At 40.6% G+C, this 18256-nt stretch overlaps 1 protein-coding gene across 1 annotated transcript; it reads left to right on the top strand.

Annotated features, from left to right (window-relative positions):
* The first annotated feature begins 675 nt into the window (after positions 1 to 675).
* Positions 676 to 17979, top strand: LOC307072507 (beta-galactosidase-1-like protein 2). The gene is made up of 19 exons (XM_079731819.1): positions 676 to 870; positions 1639 to 1827; positions 2071 to 2139; positions 2504 to 2599; positions 3106 to 3214; positions 3718 to 3810; positions 4058 to 4139; positions 5146 to 5210; positions 5856 to 5940; positions 7490 to 7633; positions 8723 to 8803; positions 13048 to 13154; positions 14014 to 14160; positions 14702 to 14773; positions 15368 to 15446; positions 15591 to 15678; positions 16516 to 16630; positions 16856 to 16972; positions 17365 to 17979. The coding sequence occupies exons 1-19, from the start codon at positions 788 to 790 to the stop codon at positions 17449 to 17451; spliced, it is 1908 nt and encodes a 635-aa protein (XP_079587945.1). The 5' UTR covers positions 676 to 787; the 3' UTR covers positions 17452 to 17979.
* The last annotated feature ends 277 nt before the right edge of the window (positions 17980 to 18256 follow it).

Genomic DNA, 18256 nt, shown 5'->3' with positions numbered 1-18256 from the left:
ATGGTGAGAGGCCTAGAATACTGTGGACATTAGGATCTATTGTTGCTTGAGAACAAAAGCCTAATTGTGTTCAACGTGACATGCCCATGCTCTCTTTAAATAAAAGTAAAGAGAAAAATAAGGGAAGCAAGAGATACTACATTTTATGCAGTTTGCAGTTAGCTTCTGTGTATATAGGTGTGTATTAAACATAAACACAACACTTTCCATGTATATTTGGATTTATATTTAGATATTGTATATATTATTTTGTTTTTATATTTTGTCACACGATACTTGAAAACGATCAAATACAAATCGCATCAACAACCTCAATGAAACAAAACACGTGCCTGCAAGTATAGGCTAATGATTTGTGACCATATTTTTGTAACGATCAAGTGCCAAGTATTGCATGATATGGTGCTTTTCCTACGCAAGCCCAGTCTTTGTTATAGTAATGTTATCGGTTTTATCGATATTGAAAGAACGCGTGTAGGTGATGATGACGTATGTCATATGTTTGGTGGAATCATCAAGTCAACTTCAACTCATAACTCATAACTTAATTTCGGTATGCCAAATTAATTTCGTCATTTAAAAAGACGGTTTGCACTGATATCCATTGAAAGGGAACGGCCTTGTCGAATGTGCATTGAACGAAATTAAAATAGCGTTTTGCGTAAAAACAAAACTTGTTCCCATCTCGCGGAAACAGTCAGCCGCGCGAGGCGTCTTCAACACAACGCAGCACAGCGCGTGCAGCAGCAACACGGTCCTCGTCTTGAAAAGGCAGTAGTAGTGCTCAATGTTTGTTCGCTTGACGTCAATTCGAAGAAATGTTCTGCTACTTTTCCTTCTCGCTGGAATCGTTGCGTACCAATGGACACGGTAAGCCCATAACTGAACTACTTAAGTTAATTTTAAGTTTTATCCAAAATAACTTCGACAGAAAAATGTGCACATATGTTTCCTGCGGTTTCAAAACAAAGCATTGCATACGATTTGAACTTGGCTAAAGATTAAAGGATGTTTCTTTTGGGTGCGACTGTTATCTCTTAAGGCTCTGATCTTTAACCCGACCTGTTTGACCTATAATAGACATTGTACACGAACATGTATTCTATCCTGCGTGCTAGTCGGACACTCTCTTACTGCACCCTATAAAAACACGGATATCACCGGAATCACAGGTCTCACCAGTTTCGGTGAAGACACCGATAACGGTGAAGAGACAGTCATGACAGGTATTGATGAAGCCACGTACACCACAGGTATTGTTAAAGACATAGATATGACATGTATTGGTGAAGCCACTGACACAACAGGTATTGGTAAAAACACAGATATGACAGGTATTGGTGAAGCCGCTGACACCACAGGTATTGGTGAAGACACAGATATGACAGGTTTTTGTGAAGCCTGCTACCACAGGTATTGTTAAAGAGTGAAGACACAGATATGACAGGCATTGGTGAAGCTACTGACACCACAGGTATTGGTGAAGACACAGATATGACAGGTATTGATGAATAAACTGATGAACATGTAATTTATAGTATTAACTATTAGTCTGCAATTTACAACCATTTTATACATGCATACATTTCTATGACAACGCTTTGTTTAACCTCACACACATCATATTTTGTCTTTCAGGCGGGTGCCTGTAGAGCAAAAAAGGACCCATGTTGGACAGGGACTGGTTGCCAACTCCTCCCAGTTCACCCTGGAGGGAAAGCCTTTTCGCATCCTGGGAGGCTCCATCCATTACTTCCGTGTCCCCAAAGCCCACTGGGAAGACCGGCTGTTGAAGATGAAGGCCTGTGGTCTCAACACTCTCACAACGTAAGACACACTTCATCATGACCTCTAGACCATTGAGTCATCCAAATGGATTGATGAGCCGTACAAAGTGTCAGTTCAAACACAGATCCCATAGATTCACTTCAAAACGTGTTGCAGGAATATCAAATCGATTATTCATCCAGAAGCGGTTTACAGTGGAGGCTATGTTATAAAGAGACAATCACAATGGCATAGAAGTCACATTTTTGCACATGCATATTGAAGCTTTTGTATTCCTGTTAGATATGTCCCATGGAACTTGCATGAACCGGAGAGAGGAGTGTTCGACTTCCAGGACAATTTGGATTTGGAGTAAGGAAGGAATTGTCAACAACTGTCATTGTTTACACTCTAGTAGTTTCACGTTGAACCACTGAATTCCAAAAGAGGGCAGCGTTGTGTTATCAAAGGTGCTATGTTTTCACATAATTTGCTTTTATTGTCATTAGGTATTGAGCTAATTTATAATTTTTAAGGAAATGTTTCATCCAAATTTCAGAAATGAATTTCCTATGCACACATAGTGTTATCATTTATTCATATAAAGACATTTGGACCAGGTGCTATTAAAGCAAGGGTTGCATGAAATGCATGTTTTGCTATATATATTTGTATTTCTTATAAAATGGATGGCATAGTTATTGAGTACCCACAATGTTGTGTTTCTATTTCTTAGAGGGTACCTGAGCCTTGCAGCAGAACTAGGACTCAGGGTCATCCTCCGTCCTGGACCTTACATATGTGCTGAGTGGGAACTTGGTGGGCTACCCAGGTACATATAACATTGCATTTTCCTTATTTTTACCAAGAAATAACTAGTCCAAACGGAAGTGCCAGCCGTGTGGCAAATGTTGTTTTTGAGGCTTATATTAACTGCAAACAAAAGTTGCATAGTGATTGTGATGCAATGTTATGAAATACCTTTACAGTTAGTTAGTTAGTTAGTGGTGAACTTGCAGCTGATAGAAACTTGCGATTTGATTTTTTTATTTGCCACACCATAAAATAACAACTGCACAGTGCAACTCATTCAAGAAATAGACCAAAACATTGCTAACATGTGGGAGTGAATTTTTTATGTTGTGATATTTTACAGTTGTTTTGCCTGGGCGTGTGGCTGTGCAGTGCTTGACATCAACTGTTGGCCTTGCTTTCAGCTTTAAGAGGCAGCTCTGCACCTACAATAGACAGGTTGGGTCACATAATCTGTGATTAAGTGACCCAACCCATTCCCGGATACGATTGAATGTACAACTATTCCTATGATGTGTTTTTCAGTTGGTTGCTACGTGATAAAAACATGAAGTTAAGGACAACATACCTGGGATTCACAGAGGCTGTTGACTCATTCTTCCACCAGCTTATGAAGAAGGTGGTTCCGTATACGGTAGGTTGGTTTAAACCATCTTTGCACGGTGTGGTCTACATTTCAAATTTAATTGATGCTTCACACAATCATATCACTCGAGGAGATGGACCCTTTCATCTAGGTACAGACACCACATGCTGATTATATAAAAAATGGAATTTAAAAGTGTTGTTCAATATGATAACATATAGTGCATGTAGAGTTTATTGTTTTCTTAATGAATCTCTTATATGTCCACTTATATGGAAATTGGAGTATGATTAGCTGTTGAATAATGCTACATATTACATTTAAGTCTACAGTTGTTAGACCTGAACCTGCAGTCTTTGTAATACAGTGCATGGTGTCACATGTGTTTTTGAGGATTTACACCACTCCAACTAAGATGCCTTTACCATGAGGTTATAATCCTCTCTTACATGTTTAATTAAAATCTAGCTGGGAAATAATTCAACAATAAATTATTTAAACAAATCATCATAGGGTGAAACCTAATTTGTCTTGGCCTAACTCGCACACAGCACTCAAATGGGGGCCCCATCATTGCAGTTCAAGTGGAGAATGAATATGGTTCCTATGCAAAAGATACAGAATATATGTCATTCATCAAGGAGGTAAGAAATATTCATTTTACACCAATAAGTCAATTGCGTGCGCTTATCATCACGTGGGCCTTACGTCCCACGCCATGATAAGCGCACACAAAGCAGTCCCTTATCAATAATCACCAATTACATTTCCATGCTTTCATCCTTCTTCTTCCGCTTATCCCCTAGTCTCCTTCCACGTATTCAAAACAGACAACAACATTAGTATTTCAGAAGAGCAGGAGCTGATATTGAAAATCTCTGTTCTTTACAGGCCTTATTGTGCAGAGGCATCACTGAGCTGCTGCTGACCTCGGACAACCAGAATGGGTGGACTCTTGGGGGAGTGAATGGAGGTATTGTCATTCAGACACGCAGACCCACACATGCACTTGCACATATGTACGCACTTACGCACACACGCACACACAAAGTCGGTGCATAGCACACTAAGACAAATTAACAGGGGATCATGTGAGGCAATGTCTGGCAGCTGCCCTTCAGAGCAACCCCTGATGAAAACTAAATGGGATGCTCCGCAGAACAATTCAACTGAGCGTACTAAAAGGTAAAAACAATGCAGATGTTGTTCATACCTTTCAGCTCCTGAGTATTAGACAATATTAGGCAACATTCCTTTTTTTTTTTTAACAATTTAGACGATTTTTTTATCCTAGTTTGGGACCCCTTGAGATCTTTATTTATATCTAATATATATCTATGTAAGCGAAACCTTGAATTGTTTATTTACTGTATGATTGCTAATGCCATTACAGTCCAATTAAGGTACCTCCTGCAATGGCAGGAGGTACCTTACAGGAGGTAGTGGCTGAATAGTACAAAAATAAACGGGAGTGCCCCAAATATAAGTAAAACTGTTTTAACAGACTGCAGCAGCCTTAGGTGCCAGCTGCTACCATATTGTCAGTTATCACTGCAGAACTCCTAACTTCTCAGTCATTTTAAATAGACAGCCAAGCAATTGGCAGTTACATAAGACATCATTTGTTTTTATCGTGTTGGCTGTATTTAGGCCATGTTCATTGGGCGCATGCAATGACCTGATTCTACCAAGGAATCCAATCTGATCTGAATATCTCTCATTATGATTTTTTTATAATGGTCCCACAAGATACTGTGTAGGAGAAGTGTTGTTTCAAATATTCAAAAAGAGAGATCCACAGATGGTCAAGATATTTCACCAAAAGTAAATGTTCCAGGAGGTACATAAACGTGTATTACACAAATTATTAAAACAGTATTCTCAGCTATCTAAATAATTTATAACAAGTTACTGTTGTCTGGAAGAAAACAACTAACTTCACAGTGTATTTCCTTGTGCTATGTTTATTCTCCCCCCAGCACTGGAAACCATCAATTTGCAGAAGCTGAACCCGGCTGTTATTAATTACCTGGAAGAAATACAAGTGAGTCTTTACTTTTGGATCACGGTTTTTATGACTGGCTTATGTGCAGATTATTGTTGGTGGTGTTTCCTAAGAAAGTGCTTGTGAGAGCAAAATTGTTTTGGAGAACTTCAGAGCCCCTTAGTCTTTCTGTGTTGTTCTTCTGCATCAGATCGAATCAAATAACATTAATGAAATGCTTCAAATGAGTGTCCCTAAGTCCCTATCTTGCAACACCAAGCATCTCATTCAAAAGGGAGCTCTTTAGATCATTGCCACACGCATGCAGGCCTCATACAGCGTAATACAAGTTGTGTGATTCAGCTTGGAGGCGGTGTCAGTAGGGTAGGGGTTTAACAGAGGTTACAACCACTTGAAGCAGACTGATTGCACTCACAACGCCACAGTGTACCACTACCTAGAAAAGGGTCATGGACATGCAGTTTTCACACAATCCAAATATCTAGGAACATGAGCTCAGTGCGTATCCTCCTCAACCTAAAGTCAAGTTGTTGTTGTTTATTTTTTAAATCAACTCAACCATCACTTATAACTATACAATGTTTAATTCTATAATAAACTGCACATTTTATGTTTCCAATGGAAACCTCCCACCTTTTTAATTGTGCTACTATTAACCATGGGTGATTATTACATTGTGGTCAGCCTCAGAAGCCAAAGATGGTGATGGAGTTCTGGTCTGGCTGGTTTGACCTTTGGGGTGGCCTTCACCATCTGTTCCCTGCTGAGGGTAAGACACGCTGCTCTAAAATACAAAGGTTATCTGGGAGCAATGACAGAGAGAGAGAGAGCAGGAGAGAGAATCCCACAGACAGACAGTCCTTGTGATGGGTGCCCGACAGGCCGTCAGCCGAAGGACTGAGGGCAAAATGTTTTCTCTTTAGGGGGTGATGGATAGCACAGCGACTGGCTTCTGTTGCTTCTGTCACATGAGACAAGTAAAGTTGTAAGTTGACACGGCACGCTTCTGCTGTGAAAGACATGCCCAGCACTACCCGAGAGCAATTAGAGCAGACCCGCTAAGGGTTAAGACTTAAGGCGGTGTCTTGCATGAGTAAAACTCTGCTGGAGAAAACCATGGATGATTGCAGCTCTCTCTCTCTCTCTCTCTCTCTCTCTCTCTCTCTCTCTCTCTCTCTCTCTCTCTCTGTCTCTCTGTCTCTCTGTCTCTCTCTCTCTCTCTCTCAGGCCGATGGCTTCCTTCACACCACTGCATGAATCCCCAATCAGTGCGGCTTTAGTTTACGGCTTGGCATATCCCGTGTCTGCTTTCTCCTAGTTGGGTTTCATCAAGCATTTAATTCTTTGTTGCCGTGCCATCATGTTACTTACTATAGCAGAACACTATTTTGCTGTCAGTATTTTGGTCCTGATGCGATGATGAGAATGGGACAATTGAGGAGGGGGTGCCGCAGCAGGCTGGGTTTGTGTTTCTATGATTTATGTTTCTAAATAAATGGAATGGCATTTGGGGTGGCCAACATCAATTCTAAAAAGAAAAAAGGATATATTCATTATTATTATTTTTTTTGCATTATTTGTTTATTAATTAGTTCTCTCTGTAATGGTGTGCTACATCCTGCTGTATATTCCGTAGTGGTGGAACACAAAAAACATCTTGAAATATAGCTCTACTCGACTTTCTTAGCTTCCATTTGAGTTCTCTTTTTTTTTTTCCTGCCTACGCTCTACCGAAATCCACGTGAACACGGCAAGAAAGTAGAAGATGATGTTAGAATAATTTATTGCCATCTATTTGTGCCGATATTCTCCTCCACCTACACCCGTTCCCGTATATTACTGCGGCAGCAGCAGGCAGGTTCCCAGCTGATTGTCCTGCACACGGCGCTGATAAATTAAACATGGTGAAACACATCACCGGCAGCACAGTCCCCTGGCGCATAATCATCCTTACCTGCCGTAATGACTTCTAGAAGTAGGGGAGTATATGCATGATACGCAGCTCGGCCCACTCTGAAAACCCGGTTTCATTGCTTCAAAGGGTTAGGGTCAGCACAATACTATAGATTATAATCTAAAATAAAATAATGTGGAATATAAATAATTTACACACGTTTGAACAGTTGACTCGTGATCTGGTTCAACATGCCATAGCAGCAATATATTAGCATATACAGTGTGTTTACAGTGCATCATTACACACATGGATGAGTTTGGCAAGTCGTGAATCGAACCTGTGCTGGTCTGGCAGAGGTTTGCGCTTTTAATGACCTGTAATGTAGAGTTACATGTATATTTTTCCTGTATTTTCTTAACAGACATGGTGGCTGTGGTAAATGGAATCATGCAACAGGAAATGTCAATCAACCTCTACATGTTCCATGGAGGGACGAACTTTGGCTTCATGAATGGGGCTGCTGCTGTTGGATTACCAGCACCTAAACCCATGGTGACAAGTTATGGTAGGGATGGTTTTAATGTCTCACAATTCTTAAAGAATGTGTTCTTACATGCTTGGTGACTGAAAAGTGTCACTTCTCTACTATGTCAGGTAGGGCTGGAGGAATAATTTGATTGCATTTAGCAGGATTATATGTACACTACTGTTCCAACGTTTAGGGTCACCCAGCTAACATAATTGCACTAGGGTTTTCTAATCATAAATTACCCTTTTAACATGATTAGCTAAACAATGTACCATTTGAACACAGGAGTAATGGTTGCTGGAAATGGGCCTCTCTACACCTATGTGTATCCCATAAAAAATCTGCCGTTTCCATCTAGAAGAGTCATTTACCACATTAATAATGTCTAGACTGTATTTCTGATTCATTTAATGTCATCTTCATTGAAAAAACAGTGACCCCAAACTTTTGAACGGTATAGTGTAAATAATTGATCACAATCTTACTTCTTAATAAAGTTGTGTTTTGTTTTTAATAAAGGTTTATGCATGGGTGTGTGTGTTTTTGTGGTAAACTATTGTTATAGCTGTTGTGCTACTTCCATCCATGTCTTCATTCCAGTTGTGGTTGTTGTGTTTACAGCGTAAACCTTTCGCAAATAGATGGTGCTAGTTCATCACCTGACCTTAAACTGCATTGCAATTAAATAATTACTGTACTATAATAATGAATCAATAACGTTATCAAGTGCATTGCAAATGTAAATGTAAAATGCTTCAATTACCTCTATATACTTCTCGAGGGTGATTAACATCAATCTTTTTGGTGTACAGGGAGAAAGTGGACAGTGAATAGCAGCGGCAGCCACATTTGACCTTCAGTGCTCCTTATTCCTCCGTTTACTCCTCACTGGGATCGTACCTTTTTTTTCTTCCCCTCCCCAACCATAAAAAATAACCCAAAACGTCCCTCATCTATTATAGCGCCGTCTAAAGATGCATTGATAGGGAGACAGCATTGCAAACATAATCCTCTGCAAATTGGAGGGGAGGAGGGATGGTGTTGAGGAGGGGGGGGGGGGGGGGTGGCTCTACCTCCCTGGCTCCCCTGTGCTGGCTGTTCTGATAGCGGCCCATTATCTTTCAGATTACGACGCTCCATTATCCGAGGCTGGGGATTACACCACCAAGTACCACCTTCTGAGGAAGCTCTTCAGCCCTTACCACAGTGAGTGCTGTCCCCGGTGGGGGGAGGGCCCTGTGGGACACCTTTTCCTTTTTCCCTTTCTGCATCTCTCTGTCGTCGTCTTTGTTATAATGATTATTATAATTTTTTTTGTTATTGTCCTTTGCCTTTTTGCAATCCTCCTGTTCTTCTTTCCCTCCATACTGGGGCTGCAGGCGTTTAGTTGGAGGGGGGGGGCGGGGGGGGCTATGATGGGCCTAGCCGCTGTCCAGTGTGCCTTGTTTGTCTGAGTGTGACAGTGTCCCTAGCTTTTGCCACTTTCTCTCAAGTTGGAAAAGTGTGTCTGAGTGCCTTGGTGCGTGCATGTGTGTGGTTTTGTGTGGCTTTTTTTTCTCTGTCAATGCCACACAAAATGCGCCCAGTTCTGCTCAGGTTGTCCGTGATGGGTGTTTCTGAGATTTCAGGGAAGCATTTGCTGTGCTTGGTCACGTACGATGATCTCTCAAGCCACGGATGAAAGTCCAAACCCCAGATTAGTCTGACTGTTCCTGAAATAAACCAAAATAAATAAAGAAATAAAAGGTAGAAATAACATCCACACAATGCATACACTGTATTGCATGCATTGCATAGATAATATGTATTTCTTGGGGGCATTTTGGTGGTGAGGAATCATGTGTGTGTTTCCTCAGCCTTTGGCTGTCAGTGATTGTATACTTGTAAAGAGAGTGGGGATGTTTCCAATGAGCTCATTAATTTACCTCCTCTCTAACAATAGCCGACCCCCGCCTGTGGAGGATCTCTCGCAATACGTTGTTGTTTTCTTTTCAGTATGTTGAACAATGAGCAGCCGTCTGAATATGATGATGGAAACTGGATTGCCTTTTCCTGGGTCAGCGCATAGCCGTGACCTAATTCTTTAACCAGATCATCTTAATATCTTACTTTGACTCTACATTCATGCACTTCACATCGTGCGCCTCACTCCCCCCCACTCTGTGTTCTTCCAGTATTTTTCTCTCCCTTTTTATTCTATGAGGATTTCGATCCAGTGGGTGAGTTTCCAACCCTGGTGCCTTTGCTTGACAACAGGGCTCAAGGAATTGCATTGTTACATTGGGCCGTCTCCAGCCTATGTGGATTTGTATTCATCTCAAGGGTTTTTTCAAAATTAAAGTATGGCCACTATTCTATGTTGCAGACATGTATGCAGTTTACTTTCACTCATCTTCCTTGTCAAGATAAGGGTTCCATTATGCTATTATTAAGTCTTGTCAACCCAGTAGTGGTCAGGTTTGAATGAGGATCGCACAACGACGTCAAAATAAACAAACCGCAAATGAGATTTAGTGCACAGAATCTAAAGCAATTGCATTATGGAAGACAACGGATATAATATTTACGATTAGGATGAGGGGAAAATCGTGTTACCCGACAACCAAGACATGCATCCAATGCTCTGTATTCCACTATCATTTCAACAGATCCAATCCACCAAAATAGTCACGAAACTCACATATGTTAATATAGCCTTCAAACAGCATGTTAACAGTTAGAATCTCATAGGCTTTACCGGTCCACATAATCTCCACAAGGAGCTCTTAACGACATACACAAAACTAAGCTGCCATAGGTAAAATTTAAGAGCCATTATTTGCGTTTAATTTGTCTGAAATGGCCTAGCCATCCGCCGGCTATAGTGAGGGAAATGTGCTGTGTAAAGATCTTGTTGGTGGACAAGGCCTGCCTCTGTATGAGACCTTTCAGAACTTTGATGCTCCTGGCTCCTGGCTGACAAGTCAAGGCATTCACCTTGTCTGTCAATCACAGGTGTGTTAAATGCATAATTTCTCGAAAGAGAGACATAGGGAGGGAAGTGGCGGAAAGTGTATTTTTTGGGGGGTTATTGTTGTTTCAAAATCTTGTTCTGTTCTTCTCTTTTTTGCTCTCTTTCATTTTAAAACTCTCTGATCTTACCTACTGCAGCTTTAACAACAAAGACAGGAACACACCATGGACAGGAATGACATGCAAAACCCTTATAGGGAAAGGATGGATGAGATTGTTTGATCGTGGGAGTAAAACATTAGTGACATGAGAGAAAAGAAGAGGCAAAAGCCAGGAATCAATGAGAAGTAATCATACCTCTCAAACAAAGGCATTCTCAAAGTAGTTTTCCACTGCACACACAGTAGAAGTGGTAGGAAAAAGAAAGATGGTTCACCTATCAGAAACAAGAGAGTCTGCCGTATCCTAGCCAAATATGTGATGTTTCAGGCGTTACCACCTTAAGGGGACTCCAAAACAATAGTGTTCAGTTTGCGGTATTCTGAAGTCAAAGTGACAGGGCATCTTCTTAGGGTACATGTAGATGGGTTTCTCGTTAACAAACAACATTTCTAAATGCGCAGCCAGCTGGTAACAAACCGTTTTGTTACCATAAACTACTTTGGTCACATGAGCGAGTGCAGCATTGGGATCCATGTAAAAACTGCATTGTATTGTTTTCTCTTGAAAAGCTTGATGATGGAATGATACAACTCTAACCCCAGAGGTGAACACGTTGATTGGTATTTATTTTGCATATCATTGTAACTTGGGGTAAGGTTTGTTTGTACTGTCATCCTAATATCTACAATACCTTAATGCTTTAATGCTGCTTAACAAACATTACTGCTTGTTGTCAAAAATGTTGTATGTCGCCATGCCAAATGAAATGAAATTAATATCACCAAATTTCACATTATTTGACTGCATAAATAAATTGCCCTACTAATATTATATAGAGTTTGAAGGCTATTATGATTCATGAATTTGGCTTTCGTGGTTTAGTTGATTATTGAACCTGTCAATTTACATTTGAGAGAGTACAATAAAAATGATCATGGATTATTTACTCATGACATGTTTGCCAGTTATCATTTTGTCTATCAATGGAGAAATTAAATCTCAAAAAGTAAGCTACATTTTACATTGGATATTCATGAGACATCCAAAATGTAATTATATGAAACTTTAAAAAAAACAATATTCATATAGTACTTCATCTTGATTATTTGTTTGGTTCCACAGAAGTCTTAATGTTTTTCAACATATTTTGGTTAAATCCTTTCCCTCCTTATTAGGCTTGTAATTAATTTAAAGTTGACATATTAAATCACCAGGTGTGAGTGTGATTAGCCGTTACAAGCCGTTTTGGCCAGACCTGGTGGTATAATATGTCACCTTTTTTAAAGATTTGCCAATCATTTTGGAAAAATACTGAGATCAAACCTAGTTATATAAATTGGAAAATCCATAAATGCACTTTGATAATCCTAAAGGGAGGGAATTTCATATAGACATCAAACCTTTAGTTATATAGATGCCAAAGCTATTAATGCACTATAATAATCCTTATAGGAGTCGATGGAATATAGACATCCAACCTCCTCCTGTTATATAGATTGGTAACTCTATAAGTGCACTTTATAGGCCTAATAGGAGGAGATGGTATTAAGGCATCAATCAGCTAGCTATATAGATGGTGAATCTATACAATTTGCACTATAATATTCCTAATTTGAGTGGATGGGTCTGTAGCAAGGATTGAAACTTGCATCTGAAGCCCTCTTCTATACGGGTTACAGAAGGAAAATAGTCCTCAATAATGGAAGCATTACCAGATCCTAAGGCTATTTTATAGCCAATCCTTTTCAGGAATAACTTATCCCCAAATGTCAAGCCATATATGTTATTATAGCATACACTGTGGGCTATAGAAACACATATGTTACAGATATCTGTAGGCCCAACTGACATCGGATAGAAAAGCCTGGTGTGTATGATTTGTATGCACAAAGAAAATCTATGTGCATACAAATCTTTAGATTACAACTCCAATCTGCCCGTTAAGACTTGGATCCATAACGGTCTTCTGTTTTTATTTAGGGGAGTGAACCCCATTATACGTTAAATGTTTACTATCCATGGCTTTTGCTATTAGTGTGATTAACGGCACAGCAAAATCCATTGCCATCTGGACGGTGGTCTAGCTGTTGTCCACGCTTCCTGACGTTGCCTAGAAACCGGTCTATAGCAGCTCTCTAACTTGTATGTCTAGAGAAACACATCAACCGAACAAGGCAGGCGTGTTTAGGTCGTCTTTGTTGATTACATATCTAATCAGGGTAATGCGTGTATATTTATGATTACATATTTTCCTTGAACCATTGAGATTAATTGAATGAGGGTGAGTTTGAATGAGAGACATTAAGCAGCACCAAACCTCCCTCTTTGTCTTTCAGCACAGCCTCTGCCTGAGGTCCCCCTCCTTCAGAGAAGGAGTGCCCACCAGCCCCTTGTCCTCATGCAGCATCTGTCTCTGTGGGACAGCCTGCCCTTCACTGGCAAGGTGAGCTACGCAGCGGCCAAGCCAACCCTTTCTCACCGCATCCCGTTAGCAAGACACTAAAACAACAAACAATGTAATCAAACGTGTACGGTACATCAATCAAAACTCAGACCAATCGAGCAACATTTAGTACAACTAATTAATGAACTGGTGTGAATGCATGTATAACACACCAACACCTTTCGGCCGAGGGAGCATGTTTGGCCTCAGACTTGGGAAGGTGCCCTGTTCATTAGTGTCATGAAAATGTTTTTCCCTCCGTGCTATCTAGCAGCTGCGGCCTTTTGTCCAGCCCAATAAACCAAACACTGTTTAACATGACAATATACCAGCTGGGTGCATTAGTTACATAGAAACACAAGCTTAGGTTCACTCTGCACTGTATACCAATATCCGCTGGAGGATTGGAAAAGAAGGACCCATTTTACATGTGATGGTGGTCATTCATTCGTGACTTCATGGCCAACAGATCAATCAGCTGCTCACCCCATACCCCTTTAAGGGTTGCTTATATTCAAGGCAATGCTAACATGTCCCTCACAACATTCACCGTTCACTCCCCATGCCAACTGGAGACAACACTTGTTCCTGACGTTCAAAGGATTTCAACCCAAAAGGGGGATTAAGGGAAATAGTTCTATGTTGATTTGCCTAGAAGTAAATCCATTTACTTACATCGAGGTTATCAATTGTGTAATTGAAAGAGTGTTGATGTTTTGTCTCTTTAGATTTTGCTTGTTTGACCGTTGGGGATGAATAAAGTTCCATCTAATCTTATCTTATTTAGTGAGAGAAAGGTGTATTTCGATCGGTGGTGCAGATATCTAATGTTTTTTTAATTTCATTTTATTTTATTTAGGCTTACAGATCCAGCACGCCAGTGAACATGGAGAATCTCCCGGTGAACAACAACAACGGCCAGTCGTACGGCTACACTCTGTACGAGACCACCATCACCCGCGGGGGAACCCTCCACTCCTTGAACAACATCAGAGACAGAGCGCTGGTGAGCATTATTATAAACACGATGCAAGCACTCTGTAATGTATCACGTCTCTAGACTCTAATGGGCAGACGCTGAACCCATCAGTGTAGTGAGCAAGAAGAAGCTAACGAGTTGGTGTCGCTACATGTCTCGCTCTGTGCTCGCGGGCACTACAGCGATCAATGATGGAATACTCATTGCACAGCAGTAGCTGTTTTTCTTGTGTGATCTCTCAGAGGATCATCCTTTTTCTTTTAAGTGAGAATGGAGCCGTTTCAAAAAACGATGTTATATATATATTATATATATATATACATTGCATATTTACATACCAGCTTTTCCTGAAAAATACATATTTTCAGGAAAAGCTGGCAAACAAGACTTCTTTAAACACAATTAAGATATTAAGGTTTGATTACCTGGCAAAATCCCCAAATATACAGACCCTGGATTGTTATCAATTTCCCTGTGTGCCCATATCCATGATTGTGTACTTTAATGAGCAGACCATGGCTGTGGCCCTCCTGTTGATTGCTCATGGACGTTGCTCTCACTCCTCCAGGTTTTTCTGAACAAACACTTTGTTGGTGTTTTGGATTACGCAACCCTGGAGCTGCCACTTCTTGAAGAGAAGGTACGCTTTGTTCTGAATGTGGCCTATGCTCATCTTCTTGCTATGAAACAACATGGATTTTGAAATGTGTTGCTTTATCTTACACAACGCAGTGATGGCACAAGCTTAAAAAAAAGTATCACAAAGTTGGCGTGGGGCGTAACCATGGGGATAACACGTTCCCTATCCTCCTAGAACTCTCAGCCCAAAACACATTGGAAGGAGTCTCAGAGTGTTTGAATTCGAGCTGAAACAGGGTTCACCTCCACTTTAAAGTTGCCTTTGAGCAAAACAGCTGCATCTGACGAACCGCCTGTCTGGGCACCACTGCAGCAGGCAGCTGTCACAAGTGGCCCAGTGTGTGGGTGTGTGATGTTTTAGATTGAATGTCTGTGTGAGTGTGTAGTTGAGGGGGTATGGTTTGAAAACCGTAGGCTGTTAATATTTAACACCATGCTGCCTGCTGGGATGCCTGCCATCCTGGATCAATCCATTTAGAATCTATATGAAAATCTAGAAAGTTTTCACACCAATATGTGTTTCAAGTTTGAACAAAAAAAGGTGTGCAGCGCTCATTCCGCCTTGTCTAATCTTTTATTCATGTGCTACTTACAGGGAGAAAGAACTCTGAGTTTACTTGTTGAGAACTGTGGAAGAGTGAATTATGGGATAACGCTAGATGAGCAACGCAAAGGTACACTCCCCTATCGTTGGCTCAAGCAATAGCTTTACCGACATGTCGCTTGGGCCATTTCTGGATGGTTTAATTTCACAATAGACCATGAAAAATAAACATTTGACAGTACCTCTTGAGTAACAACTTTGACTTGCCTTCCAGGTCTTGTTGGAGATATAACGTTGAATAAGAAGCCCCTCCGAGACTTCATGATTTATAGTCTCGATATGAAGGCAGATTTTGTAAACAGGTTTGTGTCTTTCATTTACTTTAAAATTTTCCATTTCTATCCTCCATGTTTGTCATACTCCCTGCGCTCCCTGCCATGCCCTGTCTCTCAGATTGGCTCTCTGCTTTGGACAGAGTACACTTCACACAGAGCATTAAATTGTACTGGGAACATAGTGGAACCGTGTGAAAAATACCACCAAAGCATTTAATGCGCTGTCACGGCGACACGGCAGCACGGTGCATTTTGAACCATCGTTTTTTATTGGATAATGGGAATCTGTTGGGAGCTACCTTCTTGTTTGTTTGCTTTTTGCATTTTCTCTTTCAGTACACTTACACAGTACTCAGTACACATACTTTTGCATAATTGAGCGTCAACAGTTGTTGATGTTCAATCATGTTGTGATTTTGGTTGTGTCAGTTTTACATAAACATGCATTTTTGACGCACACTTTTTCATGCCCCTTAGACTGGTTAAAGGGGACAAGAATACTAGTTATTCATTATGTCAACATTATTCGTGGATGCCATTGTATTGGAGCAAATCAGATTCAGATAATATCATAAACAAATAAGTTCCATCTGAATATTCCTTCTGATAATTTATGCATGTGTGCACACTGGAATATATTATGGCTGTCCATATGTAGGTCATATTATTTCATTCCTCTAAATGAAATTGTGTCCCTCCACAATAAAACTGTCACTATAGTTCAGTTTAAACTTTCAGACTGATACACAACAAGGGGAATTGGATATTAATTGTTCACGATTTCATCACAACACACCCAAGATTTAAAGATTGTGGTTGGATTGAAAAAGAAAGTGAATCAAATATTAAAATTTTACCTGTTAGGCTTCAGAGTTCTGGCCACTGGAAGTCTCTGCGTCACCGGCCGGCCTTCCCAGCGTTCCTGCAGGCCAAATTGTACATGGACAGCACTCCCACGGACACCTTCCTCAAGCTTCCTGTGAGTCACCAGGTGTACTTCTCCATCCCCCTCCTCACCCGATGCATTAAAAAGTCAAACACAGGATTATTTTTATGAAGACTGCATTGATGTCTTCATTCAGTTTCATTATACTACTGCAACTGTAGTAGTGACACTACACTAGTAGTAGTAGTATGGAAATGTTACTGACAGATTGTCAGATATCTAGGTTGTAATGCTCTGGTGGCTGTGTTGGATTTGCAGGGCTGGAGTAAAGGTGTTGTATTTATCAACGGGAAGAATCTCGGGCGCTACTGCTCCATTGGTCCACAGCAAACCCTCTACCTCCCTGGGCCCTGGCTTCGCAAGGGAACCAATCAGGTATGTCTATTCAGGTTTGCTGAGCAAAATTCATGGACGGAAGGATGGACTGTTTGTTTGTAGATACATTCAACGCTGACAGCTAATCATCAGTTTTGAATACAGGAAATGTTTTTGAAGTTCACGGTATCGTTTGTTTTTATCCAACAGTTTTTCTTCCCCATCCCCACTAAAATGCAGCACAAAGTCCATCATAGGTCAACGGTTTTCAATATACTACTTTATGCGCTTCTTGTCCAACCTCAACAATGGTTTTGATGTTATTGAACTTCACTGCCCTTTCTGGGAAGAAAACAGTCCAGAGGCGCTCCACCGACTTGGCTAACTCCAAGTCCCTGACCTTTCCCCTCTCTCCACACATGGCTGTTCTTGTTGATCTGCTCTCTCCACAGGTCATGGTGTTTGAAGAGCAGGAAGCGGATGGAAAGATCCAATTTGCCAGCGGCCCCGACTACGGTATGACCGTGGATGTCCAGTGAGGACTGGAGGTGAGAGGGGGTTTTGATCAGTAGCTGGTCAGAGGGGTACCACAGAGGATGTGGAAGGGTCGGGCCCCAGTCGCCTATCACCTGATCCTCTGCGACCCTGCAATATACCTTTTATTGCCCAACTGAGTAGTTCCTTGTTTGGGTAAAACTAAACCCACTCCTAACATATTCTTTTGTGAGGGGGCTTTGTTCAAATTTGTGTATGTGGTTTTTAAGATATACAAATGGTCAAAAGCGAATGAATAGGATGTGAAAATGGATTACAAAGTACACATTATCATATTGGTCTACTTATTTGGTTTATTTATTATGTTTTGTGAATGATTGTAAAATATGTTTTGTCAAATTTTATTTAACACTGGTTGGATGTTGATGTCCCTTTTAAAAGGTGATGTAGACACGTGCAAGTCCTAATATGCTCAGTTGTTAATATGCTCAAAACCAATTGCACTTCATTACAGCATATACCTTTCTTGCGGGAAGGGCAATATTGTTTGTTGTCTTTTAATAAACTGGCAGTTTGTGACCTATTTTATGCAGTGTAATTCACAAGAGCAACAATAACCTAACATAACACACCATATGTCATTGACTATTGAATACTGCGGTGGAAAGGTGAGGTTATCTGCAGCTGAAACCACGGCGGCAACCATGGTGATTTGAAAGAAGTTCAAAATCAAAACAACAATTTTACATTCAGTCGCTGTAGATTAGGCAGGCAAATAATTGATCTGCTGATTTTAGGTTGGTTTCCTGCTGTCTTCCATCAAACTGTGGATGGAAACATGGAGCCCCT

The sequence above is a fragment of the Pollachius pollachius genome, assembly GCF_949987615.1.
Source record: "Pollachius pollachius genome assembly, chromosome: 3".
NCBI lineage: Eukaryota > Metazoa > Chordata > Actinopteri > Gadiformes > Gadidae > Pollachius > Pollachius pollachius.
The sequence above is the reverse complement of the archived record's forward strand: the minus strand, read 5'-3'. Positions and strand labels throughout refer to the sequence as shown.

What these genes read in the sequence shown, in the direction of transcription:
- LOC307072507 (XM_079731819.1), top strand. Translation starts at nt 788, where the DNA reads ATGTTTGTTCGCTTGACGTCAATTCGAAGAAATGTTCTGCTACTTTTC. An exon ending in GAACTTGGTGGGCTACCCAG is followed by an intron (nt 2,600 to 3,105) that starts GTACATATAACA and finishes TGTGTTTTTCAG; the next exon opens with TTGGTTGCTACGTGATAAAA. An exon ending in GCTAGATGAGCAACGCAAAG is followed by an intron (nt 15,447 to 15,590) that starts GTACACTCCCCT and finishes CTTGCCTTCCAG; the next exon opens with GTCTTGTTGGAGATATAACG.